The sequence below is a fragment of the Octopus bimaculoides genome, chromosome 3, assembly GCF_046866305.1.
Source record: "Octopus bimaculoides isolate indiv1 chromosome 3, ASM4686630v1, whole genome shotgun sequence".
Lineage (NCBI taxonomy): Eukaryota > Metazoa > Mollusca > Cephalopoda > Octopoda > Octopodidae > Octopus > Octopus bimaculoides.
Window position 1 is genome coordinate 62,466,818 of NC_142930.1, and position 24,325 is coordinate 62,491,142.

General features: G+C 37.2%; 1 protein-coding gene across 3 annotated transcripts in view; it reads left to right on the forward strand.

Moving 5' to 3' along the window:
• The window catches only part of LOC106879896 (threonine synthase-like 1), a 97,633-nt gene that overhangs the window by 34,525 nt on the left and 38,783 nt on the right, over positions 1 to 24,325 (forward strand). For all 3 annotated transcript variants that reach the window (XM_014929641.3, XM_052966431.2, XM_014929640.3), the window contains exons 2-3: positions 19,502 to 19,642; positions 22,076 to 22,357. In XM_014929641.3, coding sequence (XP_014785127.1) covers positions 19,625 to 19,642; positions 22,076 to 22,357 — 300 coding nt within the window. In that variant the 5' untranslated portion in view covers positions 19,502 to 19,624. The remainder of the gene's footprint in view (positions 1 to 19,501; positions 19,643 to 22,075; positions 22,358 to 24,325) is intronic.

Genomic DNA, 24,325 nt, shown 5'->3' on the forward strand with positions numbered 1-24,325 from the left:
TTGAAAGAATGATTGCCACATTGTGAAAAAAATATCTTTGTAATTTTTTCAATTTTCTCCTGTTGGACACCACTTCAATCAGCTATAATTGCAGCATTGTCACAGCAAGAGATCAATGGTGTTCTATAAAGGCCTGTTGCCAAACTTTAGTGCCTGGAGAGGTGGTGTGCTTCAGAATATTCTAGATAGACACTAATTTGTATTGCAGGAAGATTTTCATAAACTGCATTTTTAGAATCTGAGGGTGCATCATTGAATAGTGAGGGGGCAGTGCAGCCCAGTGTCCCCTCCCTTATCAACTGGCATGTTAGTCAAACTTCAAGAAATGCAGGAAGATTTTTGTAGACTGTGTTTTCTAAATCTGAGGGTGCGCCATTGAATAGTGAGGTGCCATCCAGTGTCCCCTCCCTTAACAACTGGCATTTTTCTGTTGCACTTCTTTTACAAATTGCTCCAAAATTATTTCCCTATGTTTTCAGCATATTTTCATTTTAATAGGATTAATCCAAGAAAATACATTTTCTTTTTAATAAAAATTGTTTTCTCTTTTCAATGTCAATATCAGTATATAAAAGTTGTTTCTGCTATTTGTTTTCAATTTGCCTGGTCTTAGTATAACCAAAGAAGAGGCTAAAATATTTAAGTTTATGAATATTATGTAATAATTTCTGGCAAACAGTCGAAGCCATCAGTTGAATACATTCATTCTGCAACAAGCAAAAATAAACATGATATTCTTTCAGGGTTCATTTTCATCACATTACTGAGATGTGGTTTCATGACAGGATCAAAGTTTGCCAACAGTTTTAATAACACCTACAAAACTTCAAAATTGTTTTCCTCTTTCTGACTTTGGAATTCCTTGTAACTATGCAATGCAAGGTTTACATTTACTGAAATATTTATGCAATGAAGAACATCTCGCTATTTTTGTTTTTCTGATGCAATTTAAGCTTTCTGCCTTTCTGATGCTTTCCAAAGATCGAATCTACTTTCTTGTCCCAATGGAGACTGATTGGTACTTCATGAAAATAATAAATAATACAATCAAAAATGTGCATTTGATTTCAAAGAAAACACTATCCATGTGTACCAAACTTCTCTACATTCATTTCCCAATATTCTTTTAAGTCTCATTTTTTTTATTCATTAACTTGTTTTGTGTGGTTGAAAAATTTGCTTCCAAACCTTATGGTTTTGGGTTCATTCCCATGTGTGGCATCCTGGGCAAGTGTCTTCAACTATGGCTTCAGGCCAGCCAGAGCTTTGTGCATGGATTTGGTAGACAGAAACTAATGTGTGTGTGCACATGCGCGTGTGCACACACATACACACACACAACGATGGCTGAGCTGGCTGAAACTTTGAAGTCACTGTCAACAACATTCTTATCTGAGAATAATAAATTTGTACTCTATAAAAGTGTAGTGTAACCCATCAGATTAATGTAAAAGTACTTTTATCATAAGAGAACATTAAAAAAAAACAGACAGACAGACGAACATATAGGTAGGTAGGTGGGTAAGTAGGTAGGTTTTTCACCCCATGGCAAGTTTACTGTACATTTTTTATTGATTTTCCTATGTGTGTGAGTGTGTGTATGTTTATGTCTCTTTGTCTTGACATTGCATAGTAGTTGTGAATGAGTGTTGCTGTCATACAAGTAGTATCATTCATTTCCAATATTCTGCTTAAACATATTTGCCCAAGGTGAAATATTACTTTGCTTGGAAACAGGTGAAGATTGGTGACAGGAAAGGCATCTGGCCATAGAGTGTCTACCTCAATAAACTGTCTGACCCATATAATGCATGTAAAAGCAAACATTGAAATGATGATGATGATGGTGGTAATTAATGGCTCTTTACAATTTTGAAAATATTTCTAACTTTATATGACTTTCTGTCTGCAGAGCATCTGATAAAATTCAATTTTTAAAAAATGTTATCAAACTGCTATTATGATGCCAAATCATTCACACTGTAGATAGACAGTGTTGTATTTTCCTCTTTTACGACAATCAAAGTTTTAATATTCAATATCTTCCTCCTTGATACACTGGCAAGTGAGTCCATGCTAATTTCTGATGAAAGATGAAGTTCAAAAAAATCCCATCATGAAATAATTTAAGTTTTTAGCTTTTGCTTGTTGCATTGTTCCGCATTTTTTTTTCTTGCATTGTGCTCTACTCAGCTTCTAATTAGGTCACCTAGGAACAGAAACTATCAACTGCTACAAAAGAGTTTTTCAAGCATTTAAAGGAATATATTATGTGTACTCTTGCTGCTAGCTGCTCTTATGTGTCAGTTAAATACAAAGTCTTCTTTCTCCATCCTGTTTGAGATTTCACTACATGCTCTGTGCACTCAATAGTTTATTAAAATTTTCATTAGGTTTACTTTAAGGCATTACTCAGTCCAAGGTCAAATTTTTTTAAAAAAGGAAACTCACAGTGCACACACACACACACACATGGTATAATGGAATAAAACATGAACAGGCAATCACAAAGCATCAAATCAATTTATAACATATTGAAGATATATATATATATATATATATATATATATATACCATTTAGCACAAGGCCAGCAAATTTGTGGGACGAATAAGTTGATTATATCAATCCTAGTGCTCAGATACTTATTTTATCAAGCCTGAAAAGATGAAAGGCAAAGTCAACCTTGGCAGAATTTAGGGTCAGAATGTAAGGATGAACAAAATGTTGCTAAGCATTTTGCCCAGTGTACTAACGATTCTGCCAGCTCACCACCTTAAATATATATATAACATATTGAAGAGAGATGTATAAATATATAGATACATACATATAGATATACATCTATATATATATATATATATATATATATATATATATATATATATACATATAGATTTACATATATCTATATATATATATATACATATAGATTTACATATATATATATATATATATATATATATATATACACGTATATTTAGATATACCTCTATACATATACATCTATAAATATACATTTATATAAATACATACTTATATATGTACACACATATATATATGTTTGTGTGTGTGGATATATGCATACATATATATATACAAGTTTAGGTATTGATGTGTGCATATGTATTTATGTTCTTTAACAGTGTTTTTATTTTTGGACCATATATATATATATACACACTAACTGCTCAATATTTTAGAGTGTGCTTCTCCTCCGGATTTATGTATTTCTACAAAGGATATATATGTGTGTGTGTGTGTGTCTCCCCACCATCACTTGACAACCAATGTTGGTGTGTTTATGTCCGTGTAATTTAGCGGTTCAGAAAAAAGAGACCGGTAGAATAAGTACTAGGCTTACAAAGAATAAGTCCTGGGGTCGATTTGTTCAACTAAAGGCAGTGCTCCAGCATGACTGCAGCCAAATGACTGAAACAAATAAAAGAATAAAAGAATCATATCTATATATATAATTCTTTTACTTGAACTATCTAAGTCATAAGAAAATAAACCAAGTTGTATCAGTTAGCAGTAATAATGGTTTCAAACTTTGGCAACAATTTCTGGGAAGTGAGTCGATTACATTGGCCCCAGTACTTGGCTGGTACTTACTTTATTGACCCTGAAAGGATGAAAAGCAAAGTCAACCTTGGGGTAATTTGAACTCAGGACATGAAGACGGACAAAATGCTACTAAGCATTTCACCTGGCGCATTAACAATTCTGCCAGCTCACATGCCTCACTAGTTGAAATCATAATGATCATTTTTGGATTATTAACATATAAAGTTGGTGAGGAATGTATATTTGTAAAAATTTAGATAATTGTCATAGAGAGTTTAGTCTCTCTCTATCACCTTTCAACAGCATTATAAATGAAGAGACATTAGAACAATTAACAACATAATAAAAAGGTTTTTATTTATGATGATGCTTGGTTTCACAATTCCTGTCATTCAGCTTAGCAACCGCTGATTAAGTTGTAGTTTGGTAATGGAAGGTTAAGGGCTTCCTTGATGCCTGCCAGAGAACAGTGTAAAAGTGCTTCGTGGAGGAGTGAGGTGTTGTCACGTAGAAGGTCACAGGCTCAACTCGCTGAGAAAATGAAACTAACTGTTTAAGTACGAGTTTTACTACGCATGCGCAACTCGAGGGGCTTCCGGTGGTGAAGACCCTGCGCATGCGCAGAATAGTACTTCCTCAATGGCGGCTATAATTTCACGCCCCTACATATTTGACAAGGTCCCATTCTTTATAATCTGATGATCATTAAGAAAACTAAGTGTAGATTGCTGGCATAACCCTTTGGCATTTAAGCTGGCCATACCAGATCTAAGTATTTTCCCTGTATTATGTTCAAACTGGTCAAATCTGACCATGACCCTTTATGTACAATGTCATTCTAAAAATAACGATTACATCATTGAAATCTCACAGCTATGAGATAATACATGAATAATTCAAAACAATATGAATAAATAAGAATTATATTTCTCGGAGTAATCTGAATGCTAAAGGGTTAAGAGAGCCATGCATACCATGTACAGAGCTGCTGTCAGCAAAATGTGCAATAGCAATGAGTTCAGTGAAGAATTTAGCTTTCATGTTAGTGTCCATTAGGCTTGGTTCTCAGCCTCTTGTTTATTATATATTCTAGAGCAATGGTCCCCAATCTTTTTTATGCACCACAGAGCGGGAGAGGGAGTCACTTGCATAACAAAACACAGTATAGTGCATAATATATAATTTAATTATTACGTATTTAATGCAAAAACATCCTGTAGAGTGTGAGAGTAATAAAGTAGAAATAAAATTAAGAAATTTATTCTTTTTGTGCAACCTGGCACCAAACGACCCATAGAGCTGTGCTGGTCTGCAACCTCATGGTCAGGGACTGCTGCTCTAGAGAACTATAATAAACTGACCAAATGTCTGTGGGAGTTCCTATATACTGATGACCTAATTTTCGTAGTTGAATCTGTTAAAGGAATAGAGAAGAAATTCCAAACATGGAAGCCAGAAAAAATGAAGACTGAAGGGGTTCAAAGTGAATCTGACAAAGTCTAAAGTAAACTATGGATGCACATAAGATGTAATGAGCTCATAGGTAGGTTAGCAAAGAAAGAAGACTTTACATGTAGTGGATGCATAAGAGCAGTTAGCAATAGGAGAACTTGTAAGATAAATTCTTTCATGTGCTCAAAGGGGTCCTTTGAAGTAGTTGACTGCTTTTGTTACATAGGTGACCTAACTAGCAGGGATGGTAAGGATATTCTAAAGTATATTTGTCAGAATAAGACTAGGTTGGAAAATGTTTAGGTAACTATTACATCCACAGACAAAAGGGTTTCTTTTGCAGTAAAGAGTAGATTATATGATGCTTGTGTTTGAAATGTGATGTAGCATGATAGTTAGATGTTTGCTTTCACTGCAGAAGATTTGTGAAAGCTAATAAAGAGAGAAGTGAGTATGTGCTTCTAGATATGCAATGTTTGTGTGCATTGTGCATAAATGGCAACGCACAAATGATAAAATGCACTGCATAAACTAGTTGGTAATATGAAGGGTATCCAGCTGTAAATAAAATGCTCAAAATAGAATGCACAAGTGAGATGTGGTTGATTTTATCAAGGCATCACTGCATGGAAAATCAGCTGTAAAAGTTATGGTGATGATGATTATATATAGGTTTATACATACACATATGTGTTTGGGTGTGTATATATATATATATATATATATATATATATATATATATATATATATATATACAGGGGTTGGACAAAATAATAGAAACACCTTAAAATTTCAAACAAATTTATTTTAATATGGGGTAGGACCACCTTTGGCAGTAATTACACCTTGAATTCTATGAGGTATGGACTCATACAAAGTTTGAATTATTTCCAAAGGAATTTTTGTCCATTCTTCAGCTAAAACAGTCTCCAGTTCTTGTAGTGATGATGGTGGAGGATATCAACTCCTTACTTGTTTTCTAAAATGCACCATAAATATTCAATAATATTGAGATCTGGAGGCTGTGGTAGCCAGATAAGATGTTCAACTTTACTAGAATGTTCCTTGTGCCATTCACTAGCAACTTCAGCTGTGTGAATTTTAGTGCATTATCATCCTGCAAGATTGCATTTCCCTCTGGAAACAGTTCCGCAACCATAGGATGAATTTGATCAGATAAAATGCTTAAATAGTCTTGACTATTAATTCTACCATGAAGGGAAACCATTGGGCTGGCAGATTTCCAAGATATAACCCCCCAGATCATCACAGATCCTCCTCCATGTTTAATAGTTGGAAGAAGACAGCCTGGGTCAAATGCTTCTTTTGGCTGTCTCCACAAGTATACTTGGCTGATTGTCAGAAATAAGGTAACGGATGACTCATCTGAGAAAATAACATTCTTCCACTGCTCTAGGGACCAATTCTGTAGGTTTTTACTCCACTCTAAACGCTTTGCAATGTTTGTTTTTGAAAGTAGTGGTTTTCTAATTGCAGCCCTCCCATGAAATCTGGCTTTGTGCAGCTCCCAGCAAGCAGTTTTTGTGGAAACTGGATTCTCAAAGGGGTCATTAAGCTCTGCAATAATTTTGGAAGCTGTACTTTTGTGATCCTTTTTAACAATTCGTGTTTTGGTTTTCTTCTGGAGTTTTGTTTCGACAAGGAGGTTTTTCCCTCTTTCTCAAAGGCTGTCATTACTTTCAAGACAGTACTTCTTCATGCATTATATGAAAATGGTATTAACAAACCATGTCAATCTCGTATGAAACCAGATACTTGGCATGTCTACACCACCCAAAACTTAATTTAAAAAGAATGCTACCTTGCTCTCTCATTACATTTGGAATCTGAAGAAAATTACTTGATTATCCAACAAGCTGCTTGAAATTTCTACTTTTAATGTCAACAGATAAAGTAGATTTTTTTGCTGGTCAGAAGTGTTTTCATTAAGAGAAACTTTGGCATTTGAACCAGCCATATCCAGCCCAAATATTTCACCTATTTTATGTTCAAACTGGCCAGATTCAGCCTCTCACACTTACCCTACAATGTCATTCTAAAAATAAACAATTACATCATCAAAATCTTGAAGCTATGAGATGATGCATGATCAATTCAAAGCAATGTGAATAATTAGACATTACATTTGATAAAGTAATCTGAATGCTAAAGGGTTGATGTACAAAGAGAGTGGAAGACAAAACAACCCTGAGATGAAGGAGACCTCAAAAAAAATTTAAGAGCTCTCATAAAGCATTGAAAAGTTACGCTCAGTCTGATTGCATTATCAGTGATAAATAGAAATGTATTGTTTGATGGGACTTATAACATAGAACACATAAACAAGGTATATTATATCAGAGTGAACAAACTATGACACATGGACTTCTCTACTACACAATAAATCGATGTTACATTGTATTAGCTATAGAATTACTAATATTTACATTTAGGTCAATTGATTGAGTACTATACTGGCTACTAGTTGAAACGTCTACATTAAAAGTAATATTGACTACTTTTATCAAAAGTGAGAACAAGGTAATAGAAACTTAAATCAATTGACACAGCATTCAAATATATTATGTATTTTGACTATGTTCAGTAATCATCCAGAATCACAGTGCTCCCATAGAACATCCATGTATGAATGAGACAAACAACATTACTAAGATGAAAAAGAGTCTCTCAGAAATTTTTTTTTTTTTTGCACTTGATGACCAAGAATACAGATCAAGAGAAATTAAACAGCTAAAAGTGCATAAGTTATTAATCATGCATGACCGTTTTACCATAAAGTTTCATTGTGACAACAACATTGAAAACAGCAACAGATAAGTCTTGATTTAGTGACTGCTGTGTTAGCTCTCAGTTTGAAGGATAAATTTCTTGCAATACAGGAATATGAAATGGTAACAAAATACTTCAGGTAAAAATGTTTATTGAGATAAAGGTAATACATTCTGGCATAACAACAACAGAAATTCGATGGTGTTAATGTTGAAGACATGATGCACATCATTAGGAGCTGTCCTAAAATGTCATCATATGTGTTATATCATCATCATCATCATCGTTTAACGTCCGCTTTCCATGCTAGCATGGGTTGGACGATCTGACTGAGGACTGGTGAAACCGGATGGCAACACCAGGCTCCAATCTAAATTTGGCAGAGTTTCTACAGCTGGATGCCCTTCCTAATGCCAACCACTCAGAGAGTGTAGTAGGTGCTATTACGTGTCACCCGCACGAAGGCCAGTCAGGCGATACTGGCAACGGCCACGCTCGAAATGGTGTCTTTTATGTGCCACCCGCACAAGCCAGTCCAGGGGCACCGGCAACGATCTCACTTGAAAATCCTACGAAGGCCAGTCAGGCGGTACTGGCAACGGCCACGCTTGAAATGGTGTCTTTTATGTGCCACCCGCACAAGCCAGTCCAGGGGCACCGGCAACGATCTCACTCAAAAATCCTACGAAGGCCAGTCAGGCGGTACTGGCAATGGCCACGCTTGAAATGGTGTCTTTTATGTGCCACCCGCACAAGCCAGTCCAGGAGCACTGGCAACGATTTCACTCGAAAATCCTACGAAGGCCAGTCAGGCGGTACTGTTAAATTTGTTTGTTGTTCGTCTGGGGTCCCTGTTTCGTTGTTGTTTTGTGTGACTGTCGAGGTTGAAGGTTATTGAGATATATGACGAGGACAACATTCTTGTTTCTTGATAACTAACAATTTGGTGAGTGAGTTCTTTGTTTATAGTTAATAAATAAATGTGATAACTAAATAGTACAACTCGTTGTGTTGTCTCTGCAAGTCCCACGAGAGAAATACAACAATATGATTCGTGGATGTCAGGGAAATATGTCCTGTGTATCATGTAATACACAGAACAGGCAAAGGGTTAAAGCTATGTTTACAGACAGAAACTCCTCAGGTACAAATAATTGAACAAGATTTGAAGCACCACTAACGTTTAGTTAATAACCAATTTAATTTCTGCTGAAGTATATAACAACAGTGAATGATTAAATTTATAGGAGAAACCCAGATAAGACATTTAGAAAATCTTAATCTAAGGGATGAGACAGGTAAGATGACAATTCAGTTAGTTGCATGCTAGAAATGGTCAAATATTTTGTTGATAAGGAATCAGATCATTGATTTTCTAGACAGTGGAATATGTTGTACCATGTTTCTGAAGATGGAAATAGATATTTGTAGAGAGATAGAGTAAAGAATTTGGTGAGAATAATGAAGGGGCATTGCCAGCATTTGTGACCTTGTTGGTTTGAAGTGATTACAAGTGCTTTTTTTTTTCTATGTTGTATATATGTAAATGTGGTAGTAGACCTAGCAAAGCAGAGTGAGATAGATTAAGAGGAGAATAACATTTGTGGAATTAGATGTAAAGAGAACAACAAATATGAGTGTACTACTTACAGAAGGAAGTTCTTTGAGAAGCCAGAAGAAAGTGTAACACTGGTTGATTAAATTCAGGATTTTAGTATTTGAATTATTTCATCATCATCATCATTTAATGTCTGTTTTCCATGATGGCATGAACTGGACAGTTTGACTGAAAACTGGTAAGCATAGGAGCTGCACCATGTTCCAATTGGATTTGGTATGGTTTCTATGGCTGGATGCCCTTCCTAACGTCAAATTGCTACTAATATTCTGTTATTGTTACTGAAGGCATGTTAGCACTCTGGCCAAAATCCTTAGCAACATTTTGTCCATCTTTACATTCTGAGTTCAAATTCTGCCGAGGTCAGCTTTGCCTTTCATCCTTTTGGGGTCAATAAAATAAGTACCAGTTGAGCACTGGGGTTGATGTAATCGACTTACTCCTTCACTGAAACTTGAAGTCAATATTTTGTTATTGCTTAACCCTGGTCATCTTAGTTCTAACTGAGCAAATGTATGATCAGACGACATTCTAACCATGACCATTATTTTATTTCTTCCAAATATAGTAATTTTAGGACCATATTATCCACTGTATCACCTTTTTAAGATGGTAGGCTGTGATTTGAGGGCAATTTTGTTGTTGTTTCCTGCATATATTTACATGTTCTAAAAAAATATAATTAGATAGGTAAAGAATTCAGAATAGCTTAATAAGTAATGAGGTAATTTAATTAGCACAAAGATCTCTCTCCCATTTTTTTTTTTTTTCCTTTTTTGTCTTTTCAAGTATGCAATTTATTAACACAGAAATATTATATTAAGCAATTGCAAGGAAGTATTTGTTTATCAACTTCATATTTATTGATGCTGTATATGGCCTAGTTAAAAAGTACCAGTTCTGTTTCCTCATGCAGTACTATTCCATACTCACTATTATAAACATCATGGAGTCACCCCTGCCCCTCCTCTCTCTGTAGTTAAATCTATTTTGCTAATATGGCTAAATATATTTTCTCTCTATCTATTTATCCTAACTATCTATTTATCTATTTGCGTGTCTGTCATTGCTTGGTAGTTGAGTGTAATGTATGTACCAAACAACATGAGTAAGTGATATTATATTTGTGGTAGTGAAGATTAATCATGTTAAATCTATTTGGTTATACTTAGTAACTCTGTAAAGTCTTAACATTAATTCATGTTATGTCTGTTCTGATGGAGTGAGCATACTCAGTCTGGATGCTGCAACAGTCACTAAGTATGTGCAATGTTTCTAATTACTATATGTAATTATTAGGTGTTTAGCTGTATATTAAATAATATACTCTCATCAGATTTCTTCATGCAGTGCTATTCTATACTCACTATTATAAACATCATGGAGTCACCCCTGCCCCTCCTCTCTCTGTAGTTAAATCTATTTTGCTAATATGGTTAAATATATTTTCTCTCTCTCTATCTATCCTAACTATCTATTTATTTATTTGTGTGTCTGTCTTTTTTTACTTCTTTTCTTTTATGTCCATTTTTTTTCCATGCTTGCATAGATTGGATGAATATTTCAGGCATTGTTTTATAGCCAGGTGCCCTTCCTTATGCTATTCCTCACCTGTTTTCCAAATATCACTTATTCCACATGGCATCAGAGGCATAAAGCACCTGAGGTAATTTGATAGGAGAAACTGACAATAACAACTTTCACACTTTTGTTCAAGTGATTGCAGATGTAAACAAAGACAGAGATACATATTCATGCACTCATACACACACACACACATCATCATCATTATTTAACATCCGCTTTCCATACTAGCATGGATTGGATGGTTTGAATGAAAACTGGTAAGACAGGGAGCTGCACTAGGTTCCGATCTGATTTGGCATGGTTTCTATGGCTGGATTCCCTTCCTAATGTTAACCACTCCAAGAGTATATTGCCAAAGGTCTTGGTCACCTGTCACTGCTTCTATGAGGCCCAACACTCAAACAGTGCTGAAGTCCCTCTTGGGCCACATGTTTTTCCATTCAAGTCAATACAGAATTACAGGTAGTATTTATGGAATTTTGATTTACTCTCAGGTGACTTTTGGCCAAACCTATATATGTATATGTGTGTGTGTGTGTGTGTGTGGAGGCACAATGGCCCAGTGGTTAGGGCAGTAGACTCACAGACATAGGATCAGTTTTGATTCCCAGACTGGGCGTTGTGAGTATTTATTGAGTGAAAACACTTAAAGCTCCACGAGGCTCTGGCAGTGGGTGGTGGCAAACTCTGTTGTACTCTTTCACCACAACTTTCTCTCACTCTTTCTTCCTGTTTCTGTTGTACCTGTATTTCAAAGGGCCAGCTTTGTCACACTCTGTGTCATACTGAATCTCCCTCCCCAAAAACTACGTTAAGGGTGCACATGTCTGTGGACTGCTCAGCCACTTGCACATTAATTTCACGAGCAGGCTGTTCTGTTGATTGGATCAACTGGAACCCTTGTCGTCATAACCGACAGAGTGCCGTAGTAACACACACACACATATATATATATATATATATATATATATATATATATATATATATATATATATATATATATACACACACACACATCTGAGGTGGTAGCAAAAAAATCTGGGTGTAGTTATGTTTAATGAAAAATAACTTATTTACCTAAATTTTATCATCATCATCATCATCATCATCATTGTTTAACGTCCGCTTTCCATGCTAGCATGGGTTGGACGATTTGACTGAGGACTGGTGAAACCGGATGGCAACACCAGGCTCCAGTCTGATTTGGCAGAGTTTCTACAGCTGGATGCCCTTCCTAACGCCAACCACTCAGAGAGTGTAGTGGGTGCTTTTACATGTCACCCGCACGAAAACGGCCACGCTCGAAATGGTGTCTTTTATGTGCCACCCGCACAAGCCAGTCCAGGGGCACTGGCAATGATCTCGCTCGAAAATCCTACAGGAGCCAGTCAGGCGGTACTGGCAACAGCCACGCTCAAAATGGTGCATCTCATGTGCCACCCGCACAAGAACCAGTCCAGGGGCACTGGCAACGATCTTACTTGGCTTGCCGGGTCTTCTCACGCACAGCACATTTCCAAAGGTCTCGGTCCGTAGTCATCGCCTCGGTGAGGCCCAATGTACGAAGGTCTTGCCTCACCACCTCAGCCCAGGTCTTCCTGGGCCTACCTCTTCCACGGGTTCCCTCAACTGTTAGGGTGTGGCACTTTTTCACGCAGCTATCCTCCTCCATTCTCACCACATGTCCATACCAGCGCAATCGTCTCTCTTGCACGCCACAACTGATGCTTCTAATGTTCAGCTTTTCTCTCAAGATACTTACACTCTGACGGGTATTCACATTGACATTACACATCCAACGGAGCATACTGGCTTCATTCCTTGCGAGCTTACGTATGTCCTCAGCAGTTACAGCCCATGTTTCACTGCCATGTAGCATGGTTGTTCGTACGCATGCGTCATACAGTCTGCCTTTTACTCTGAGTGAGAGTCCCATTGTCGCCAGCAGGGGTAAGAGCTCTCTAAACTTTGCCCAGGCTATTCTTATTCTAGCAGCTACACTTTCAGCGCACCCACCCCCACTACTAACTTGGTCGCCCAGATAGCGGAAGCTATCGACTACCTCTAGTTTTTCACCCTGGAATGAGATAGAAGTTGTTTCCTGTTTGTTTGCAGTCTTTATTGCACCTGAACATCTGCCACAAACAAAAACTAACTTCCTAGTTAACCTGCCTTTGATGTTGCTGCACCTCTTATGTGTCCATAGCTTGCACCGGGTACATCTTATAGAGTTACTACCTACTCCTTTTCTACATACTGAGCAGGGCCATCTACCTGAAGGGGTTTGTGTTTTATCTACCTTCCTACTTATTAGGATTTTGGTTTTAGCTAGGTTGACTCTAAGGCCCTTCAATTCTAGACCTCGCTTCCACACCTGAAACTTCTCCTCTAGTTCTGATAGTGACTCCGCAATTAGGGCAAGGTCATCAGCATAGAGGAGCTCCCAGGGGCAACCTGTCTTGAACTCCTCTGTGATTGCCTGGAGGACTATGGTAAATAATAGGGGGCTGAGGACGGAACCTTGGTGGACCCCTACCTCTACCCGGAATTCATTGCTGTACTCATTTCCAACCCTCACCTTACTGGCAGCATCTCTGTACATGGCTCGCACAGCTCTCACTAACCATTCTTCTATCCCAAGTTTCCTCATTGACCACCAGATAAGGGATCGGGGGACCCTGTCAAAGGCTTTCTCCATGTCAACGAAAGCCAGGTACAGAGGTTTATCCTTAGCTAGGTATTTCTCCTGCAACTGTCTCACTAGAAATAAGGCATCAGTAGTGCTTTTACCTGGCACGAACCCAAACTGCATCTCATCTAAATTGATTCGCTCCCTAATTAGTTGGGCTATGACCCTCTCTGTAACTTTCATAACCTGATCTAACAGCTTGATGCCTCTGTAATTATTTGTATCTAAAGCGTCTCCTTTGAAATAGTCATCATGTGCAGCAATACACCAGTCTCAGCATTCCTGCCACGTTTGGAATCTGGCCTGGAAGTCATTTTCCGTAAGCAGGTCAAGGACCTTCTGCTATTCATTCTGGATCTCAACAACGGTTTTAAAATAGCAACCTTTGAGCTGCCTTTTCATCTTGGGGAAGAGATGGAAGTCTGCAGGTGCTAAATTGGGTGAATAGGATGGATGCGGAAGTGATACCATGTTGTTTTTGGCAAGAAACTCACAAGTGAGGAGAGCTCAGTGGCAGAGTACATTGTTGTTATGAAGAATCCAATTCTTCATGCTTCACAGATCTGGTCTGCCTCAAACACTTCAAAATGTCACAGTAGAACTCCTGGTTGATGGTCTGGCCCTGGGGAATGAATTCTCGATGCACAATACATTTCTGAGGGTGACACTCATGGCAGGTCTTCCAGATCACTCATCATATTCCAGGGATGTTTTTCCACTTTTGATGCACCTGTACTGTACCACTCAAAGGATTGCATATTACCCGTTACCTTTGTTACCAAAAGCTCTGTAGCAGACCTGTCAAGTTTAACACAAAATTTCATGTTGGATCTTTGTTCCTGTCCATGACAAAATTGCAAACTACAACATAAACATGATCATAAAAGCACAAATTTCACAACTTGTGAAATAAACACAGCAATGTCATTGGGCACACTGCCAGCTCTCGCTGCACATGCAACTGTGGGCTGCCATCTGTTGGTGCACTATAGAATTATTCCAGTAACATTTTGATACCACTTATATATATATAAGCTCACACACACACACACAATAGCCTTCTTTCAATTTCTGCCTATCAAATTGATTCACAAGGCTTTGGTCAATTTAGTGCTAACTAGAATACACTTGCCCAAGGTGCCATGCTATAGGAGTGAATGACTGGGAAGTAATCACTCTTAATCATGCCATCTGAGTAGAATATACTTCCCTAAGGAACTATAATGAAACCAAAACCTGTACATTGCTTTCACTAGATGGCTATAAAGGCCAGGTTTACTTCAGTTTTCACTGTTTGTGTAGATGAGAAGTTTTGATCCACCTAATTTTATAGGAATTATCTTCATTTGTTATTTTTAAATTTTAAGTACCTTTAGAGGGACATTTTGTCTGCTAATTAATTGGATAATTTCAGTTGATCAAAACAGTTTTTGCTACCCACTATATTACATATGTAAATCCTACATATTTTTATACTTTGATTTAAATAACTCATCTTGCCAAATTACATATTATTAGAAGGTATTTAAAATCATTTCTGAAAAAAACTTTTATTTGCAAACTTGTTTAAAGGTGTTGCGCGCACGCGTGCACACACACACACACACACACACACACACACACACATGTCCACGTATATATATATATATTTGCAATGAGCTTCCACACAGTTTCTGTCTACCAAATTCACTTTACAAGTATTGGTCAGCCTGGAGCTATAGTAGAAGACATTTGTCCATGTTTTTATTCAGTGGGCCTGAACCTGAAACTGCATGGTTGCAAAGTGAGCTTTTAACCACACACCCACACACATCTGTGTGTGTGTGTGTGTGTGTGTGTGTGTGTGTGTGTGTGTGTGTGTGCATGTGTATGGCATGGCTGTGTGGTTAAGAAGTCTTTTTCCCAACTTTGGAGTTTCAAGTTCAACCCTGCTATGTGGCACCCTCATCAAATATCCCCTATTATAGCCCAGAGCCAACCAAAGCCTTTTGAGTCAATTTGGTGGATGAAAGCTGAAATCAATCTGTTTGTGTGTGTGTGTGTACATGCACATGTTTGCTTGGTTGGTTGTGTTCCTTTGTCTTGACATTGCACACCAGTTGTAAATGAGCATTGCCATCACACAAGTAGTATCCTTCACTTCAAATCTTCTGTGAAAACCTGTTCTGCCATGGAGAAATATTATTTTGTTTGGAATCAGGTGATGTCGGTGACACGAAAGGCATCCAACCATAGAAAATTTACCTCAGCTAATTCCTTCTGACCCATAGAAGCATGGAAAATTAGTTGTTAAAAGAATGATGATATGTATATATACAGGGTATGGTGAATAAACTGTCGTCTAAATTACGCAAAAATGAAAATAACACTGACATCTCATTTTAACAGATATATTTACCAAAATTACATAAAAATATCTTGAAATACTAAAGAGTAAATTTATTCAATAAAATTGCCAGTGGCTTCAACTATGGCCTCCAGATGACTTCAGAATCTCCTGCAACTCTTCTAGATGGTCTCCTTGTTTAAGTTGGTGAATACTGCCATAATCCTTGCCTTCAGTTCATCTTTGGTGTTACAAGAAGTTGGTCTTTTGCTCAACTGCACCCCACACATAATAATCAAGAGGGTTGTGTCTGGGGAGTTAGGTGGGCAGGTGTTAGGGATAATGTGGTTGCAGAAATTGTCTGACAGCCATGACTGGGTTCTCCTGCTTGTGGGGCATGGTGCAGAGTTTTGTTGCCAGACATAGGGTCTTCCACCAGCCATCCTCTTGACCCAAGGCAGCACTACCTCCTCCTGGTACTTGATGTAGGCCTCAGTGTTGAGTCTGCGGCTGTGTGGGAAGATGAATGGAGGCATAATGTCGTCATCACTAGTGACCACTCCAAACACCATGATGTTGGGTGGATGTTTGATTTTTATCACTCTCAGTACCTGTCCTCAGATTGACACCCAAACACTCTGAAATGTTTATATTGGAGCTTCCGGCGTGAATGCCAAGCAGTACAGCATGTCGTTTCCAAATTTCTGGCTGAGTGAATTGCATCATGGTGCTGTTTATCTCACAGATGGTGCCCAACTGACCCTACTATACTATGTAATCAACAAAATCAAAAACAAACAATACACATGCATGAAATAAGAAATATAAAATGGCCCCTGTTAAGCCATCCAACCTATGCCAGCATGAAACAGAGACATTAAACAATGATGATCATGGTCATGATGATTACTGTCCATCACTGCTATGTCAGCTGTGACCACACTGTAATGACTATTGGTTGTCTTTGCTGTCAGCTGCTATACTGGAACTTCGTACTGCATCTCTCTACCACTTTGGGCAACATGCCCAACAACCAATACCAACAGTTCTACTTATAAACTCCTCTGCAATACTTTTTAACAGTGACAATCATTGATATAGCACCAGTAATATGCATCAGTCTGAGTCACTGATTGGTTAGAAAAGTGATAACATAAGCACATTTGTTGATGAAGTAAATGCACTAGCTAATTGATCAGAAAAGCAATGAGGTAGGCACATCTGGTGTTGTCAGTGCATCTGGACCGTTGAATATCTAGTACATTTGTTGATTGTCCTGGAAGGCTATGACACATGCGTGTCTATTGATGCCAGCTTCTCTGTTGTTAGTTGTTGGCAAATGCAGACTGCCAATCTGTGCATCTATATTTGAGTTACTGTATTCAGGGTACCACAAATACAATAACAAGCGGTATTTGCTAGAATGACATTGCACATATTTGAAACAAAAAGCAATATGTTTTATTCAATGTTTTAGATAAAATAAACAGCAAAAATTCATGAAATGAATCATTTATTGATTTACATGTTTTTTCTTTCTGTGATTTGACTGACTCAGCTGTTCCTGTATATTGCTTCATAAATTTAGAGCTTAAGCAAAAAAAAAAAAAAAAATAATGATAATAGTGTATGTTACATTTCCAAATTTAAATGATTGTATGTATACTGTTTGCAGTAATTATATTACATCAAGACAACATTATTTTATTTGAGTTATGCAGAAATCTTTTATCTATATTTTGTTACATTTAAATTGAATAAATTTATCCCTTTTTGCTTACAACATCCACTTTCCAGTTGTTATATGTTAGGAATATTTCATCACTAGAATAAGAATAGGCTGAACAAAGTTCAGAAAGCTACTACTTCTGTTAGTAACAAAGGCCTCTTCCTCAGAGTGAAAGGCAAATTGAATGATGCCTGTGTATGATCAGCTATGCTACATGGCAGTGAAACATGGGCTACTGTGAAGACATGTGAAGGCTTGAAAGAAATGAAGCCAGTATGCTCTGTTGGATGGGTAATGTCAGTTTGCATATTCAACAGAGTGTAAGTGATTTGAGAGACTGTGCTGGTACAATCATGTAATGCATATGAATAAAGACAATTGCATCAAAAGGTGCTGAGCTCTAATTGTGGAGGCAATGTATGGAAGGGATGGGACAAAGTGGTGAGAAAGGATCTTCAGGTGTTGGGCCTCACAGAGGGGGTGACAGGGGATCGAAACTCCTGGTGGTTTGCTGTGCTTGAGAAGACATGTGAAACTAAGTAAATACAGGCATATCCCCTTCATCCCTCTTGCATACAAGCATATCCCCTTCATCCCTCTTCAGGTGAATGTTCCTCTCGTCTTGTGGGTGCCAGTGCCACATAAAAGCACCTGTGCTGGTGCTGTGTAAATGCACCCAGTACACTCTCTAAAGTGGTTGGTGTTAGGAAGGGTATCCAGACATAGAAACCATGCCAAAACAGACACGGAGCCCAGGCAGCTCTCCAGGTGCCCAGCTCCTGTCAAACCGGCCAACCCATGCCAGTATGGAAAATGGACGTTAAATGATGATGATGTTGATGACATAAGGCCTGAAATTTTGAGGAGGATGGGGTGCAATTGATCACATTGACTCCACTGTTCTTATTTTATCAAACCTGAAAGGGATGAAAAGCAAAGTCAACCTCTATGGAATTTGAACTCAGAACATAAAAACCAGAAGAAATGCTGCTAAACATTTTGTGTAGCATATTAATATTTCTGCCTGTTCATCACCTTATATTTCATATAGTACTGTAATGTTTACATTTAAGTTTACAACATTCAATTTTGATAATCAGTACAAACAACAAGTCTCATTGACATGTATTTATTTATTTATGGATGTTATCAATGACCTGGATTGTTGTGAATGTAAGACTGTGATATAGAGGCTTTCTATAGAAAAATCTCTTTAGCCTAAGTCAGATGATGACAAAGGGAATATTCTAGCTTCCAATTGTTTATGAGGTTAGGATATCATCTTGTTCATATAAATGTTTTGTTCTTTGAAGTCAATATTTTACAAGTCACATTGTAGGTACTGCAATCAATACAAATATAACCATTTGTTTAGCTCAGCTTTCATAATTGAAAATGTTTGCATGCTACATTGCGAATATAATTAAAAATAAAACAACATGCAATCCTCTTAATTGGAAATCCACGTGTTCGTGTGGGTGGGTGTTTGAGAGCAGATTGGGTGGTAGAAAAAATATAGTTATTAAAATAACATGTACATGAGCAGTATGTGATTTCTGAATAGAAAGAAGGAAAAAATGGAGGAAAATAAATAAATAAAAACTGAGGGGAGATAGAAAAAAAGAAGTGAATTAATTGTATGATATGATGTTTCTTAATCTTCCTTTGTTTCAGATTTACAGATTGAATATATCCCAGTGTAATGTATATATACTTATTTCTCTATATATTTTAACTATTTTCAGAAAAATATTATATTACTTGGAAGTCCTGGCTGTGGAAAAACAACAGTTGGTAGAATTCTTGGGATAAAACTTGGATTACCTGTGATAGATATTGAGAGTGACTATTTAGAAAATATCTGGAAAATGCCAGTGGCACAAAAGGTAATGAACATGCCTTTATTTCTATTTTTTCTCAACATTTAACCCTATTTCTTCTTGTCAGCATTGGTTTCTGTGGGTCAGCAGTCATACCTATTGCCAACTATTTTACCGGTTTTGTACCTGGTGTTCTTCTGCCTATGTAACAATGATCTACTTGCCATTACTTCTAACAATACAAACTCATATGCATATGATTCTGCCCTTTATTCCTTTCTAATCTTCCACAGCCAAACATCATCTGCATGTAACCTACACATACATCATCATCCTTTACTGTTCATTGTCCAGGCAGGCATGGGTTGGATGATGTGACTAGAGCTGGCAAGCTGGCAGGGAGGGGGGATGCTCCAGACTCCAGTCTGATTCAGCATAGTTTCTATGTCTAGATGCCCTTCCTAACACCAACCACTTTACAGAGTGTGTTGGATGCTTTATGTGGCACCGCACAGGCGCTTTTTTATGTGGCACCACACAGATGCTTTTATGTGGCACCACACAGATGCTTTTATGTGGCACCACACAGATGCTTTTACATGTTGCTGCACAGGTGCTTTTATGTGGCACCACATGGGCACTTTTATGTGGTTCTGACATGAGTGCTTTATACAGCCAGAAGGATCAGTCTTAACACTTCTTCTGTGGGGTATGGGTCTTCTTGAGTACGGCCAGGCACCAGGTATCTTAGACTTTTGTCATCTTGCCTGAAAGGTTCAGCTTCCTGGGTCATTCTCCAGGACTTCATCATCCCATGTCTTCCTCATAGAAAAGGAAGATGGAGGAATATCTTATACAAAAGGAAAATGGAGGAGTACCTCATACAAAAGTTGTACTGACTCTATAAACACAGACCTTGAAAGCATCCTTCCATTGAGTCATGCCAACTTTATTTCCTTCAACAGCACAAATACAGACCTCCCTTTGTTTCTAGTTACTATTAGTTAAATTTCCCTCAGCTAGCAAAACTCCTTAATAACACTCAATTTAACACTACCACCTTGGCACTTTAGCGAAGTCCACTCTGTTCTCTCTCATCAGTTTCCTCTATTCCTTCACTCGCTTAACTCTGTCTCTATCATCATACACTTATACTCCTTAAGCATACATTCTAGTTTCTTCCATCATCACCCTATCTGCTGTTCATTCTCTTAGTCACATTACATTGGGACAACACACACTACCATAAGTACTCTAGCCTCTGGTGCACAGACATTTTGTTTCCTCTCTCTCCTTTTTTGTCTATTGCACCACTATGATCTCTGCTTTTTAGAGCTGGTTGGGCTCATACAACTTCACTTATGTTTTCCTGATCCATGTCTGTCTCCTCTTCTCATCACCCTTACCATGCTCAATCCCCAAGCCTCACACTAACCCTAACCCATTCCTTTTTTTCCACAATGTCAGCTCTCTGGAACTCCCTCCATGCTCATGTTTTTTCCTACAGATATTGCCTTACAACAGTCCAAGAGAAACTTTAATGGCATCAGTCCCTTAGGTCTTGGAAGACCAGCAAAGGCTGTGGGTGCTATCCCTTCTTCCAGAAGGGATAGCACATAAAATATAAAAGATGCCCTTATAAAAAACAGTTGGAGTGAATGAGAGCCATCAGAGCAATTAATATCATTTTAAAAATGGCAAGCTAGCAAAATCATTAAAACATTGGACAAAATGCTTTCAGCTCTTTTACTTTCTGAGTTCAAATTCTACCAAGTTTCACTTTGCTTGTTAATTGTACCTGTGCACAGAAAAATTATTTTCCTTGTCAACCTTCCTCTGATATCGCTGCACCTTTTATGTTTCCATAGCTTACACTGAGTACATCTTATGGAGTTTCTACCTATGCCTTTTCTACAGATCGAGCAGGGCCCTCTACCAGAAGGGATTTGTGATCTGTGATTTATCTGCTCACCTACTTACTAAGACTTAGGATTTTGCTAGATTAACTCTAACCCCTTTGATTCTAAGCCATGCTTCCACGTCTAAAATTTCTTCTCTAGTTCTGGTAGTAATTCAGCTATAAGAACAAGATCATCAGCATTAAATATGTTAACTCTGAGGTAACCACTGACTGTCTGTCTGTATGTCTGTATGTATGTATGCATGTATGTATGTATGTTTGTATGTATGTGTGTATATATGTAAGTGTGTATGCATATATATATATCTGCATGTACACAGTACACTCTATTAAGTAGTTGACATTAGGAAGGGTATCCAGCTGTAGAAGCCATGCCAAAGTAGACATAGAATGTGGTGAAGCCCTCTGGCTTGTCTGTTCTTGTCAAACCATCCAACCCGTGCCAGCATGAAAAAGGGATGTTAAATGATGATGATAATGACAACATACATACATATATACATACATACATGCATGCGTACATAACTGAAATTTGACTTCTTTCATAGATTTGTTTCTTTCTTCTTTTGTTTGTTAAGCTTTCTGAAGTTGGAATAACGATTTTTCTTAAAGAAGAAGGCAAAGCCATGATGAATTTTGAGACCAAACAGCAAGCTGTTGTTTCACTCACTTGTTCAAATCCTTTACATGCTGAAAGTTTCTCCAAAATATCCAAAAGTGGTGTGGTGGTTTTCCTAGATGTCAGCAAAGAAGACATCTTGAAACGTGTGGCCAAAATGAAGGTGAACAGAATAAGTGATTTCAAGGAAGAAATAGTTTTAAAAGAAATTCTCAACTATCGTCGAACTTTTTATGAAAAGGTATTGTTTTTCTTGTGTTTATTTTTGTTGCTTGTGTGAGAAACAGAACCAAAATCTTTGGATTTAGCTCAGATTCATAAACCTCTTTAAACCTTGAGCCTAAAATATTGTATGAAATCTTAGTGTGAAATGAGTCTTGATAATAATAATTACTAAGGCAATAAGCTGGCAGATTTGTTAGCATGCCAAGCAAAATACTTAGCGGCATTTCATCTGTCTTCACTTTCTGAGTTCAAATTCCACTGAGGTTGACCTTGCATTTTATCCTTTTGAATTCCAGGGAGGGGGTAAGTCAATTACATTGACTCCTGTGCTCAATAGTACTTAATTTATCGAGCCCTAAAGGATGAAAGGAAAAGTCAACCCCAGCAGCATTTGAACCCAGAATGTAAAGACAGACGAAATGCCACTAAGCATTTTGTCGGGTGTGCTAGCGAAACTGCCAGCTCAAACAAACTCTGTGTGGTTATTTAGTATTCTAGAAACAGCAGGTATCACATGAGTCTTAAGCAATTTTGTTTTTCAACATAATTGTAATCTATATCATCAAAATGTATGAGGTAACAAAGTCAAGATGCATGAAATATCCTTTCTCCCAACTCTTTTTTCACATTAAATTCCTATATAATTGTAATCTAAACCTAAACCATCTGAAAGTTATTTGTAGAAAATTTCATAAAAAATCCCATTTTCTGAAAACTATAATGAAACAATTAAAGCATGTGAATTAGCTGAAACTCCTCTCCCAAATTCTGATATAATCATAATCTACATCACCTGAAATGTATTTGTAGAAACTATCATTAATAAATATCCATTTTTCAGAAAGTTATGAGGACACAAATTTGTTGAGGCATATTTCTGTAGTTATGCTCTAAATTTACTGAGCAAATGAGTACCATTGGATGAATAACTGATACAAAGCAAACTTAAACGTAGTATATCAGAAAAATTAAACAAATTGGGAATCAAGTATATATATATCGTTATGGTAATATTTATCGCCACCTAAATGTGGATGTTCTGTTAGAACAAATTATACTGTGGTAGATATCATGAGAGAAACTCTCAGGTTGACTTTTGATACAAATTACACTCTTGTTTATATCGCTAGCAGGGAGATAAATCCCTGCTTCCTCCAGCACCAAGACCACCAGATCACATGAACTGACCTTCTTTGGTCTTTTCAATGATGGACACTCAACTGCTAGAGATAGCAGTGACTTATCTCCCAGTCATTGCCAGAACAGGTCCTGGTGTTGTGTTTAGCCAGTGAGATTGTTAAAAAATATATATTAGCAACAGAGGCTGTATTAATACTGAGAGGCAATATTTATATTATACTTATTAATATAATATCGTTAAGCAGAAAGACCATTCTCCAGGTCGTTTTTCTGCTAGTTTTGTTAAAACAATGTTATTCAGTTTGTAACTTTTTAAAAAATATATATTTTTATCCTTACTTTTCAAAGCTACCATCTTTTGTTATATATTGTTTATTATATATTGGCCACATAAGAATGTTGCACATTACTGCTAGTCTAGAAAAACATCTTATATGTATATCCATCCATCTATCTTTTCTGCCCATTATTCTTAGAAAAGTTATAGGGATACAATCCTCTGGCACCTCCTCCATAACTTTCAATCTCTTTTCCATCCGAGGGTTTTTTAACCCAGTATATTACAGACTATTGTTGATACCTGTATTCATTTCAAGATACACTGGTAAATGACTTCTTTGCATATTCCTCAATGCTTTTACATTTATATTCTAAATGTAAACAATTAAAATTGTCATTTTTATATATCACACTGAGCTTGATAATTTCTGTCATTAACCAGTTTAGTAAATTTACTGATAAAAGACATTAGTGACAGTTGCTGGTGTCACTAATGTATCCACCAGAAATCTAAAAGTCCAATTATTAGTTATGGTTAGATGCTTGAAAATCACGAAATGGAGAA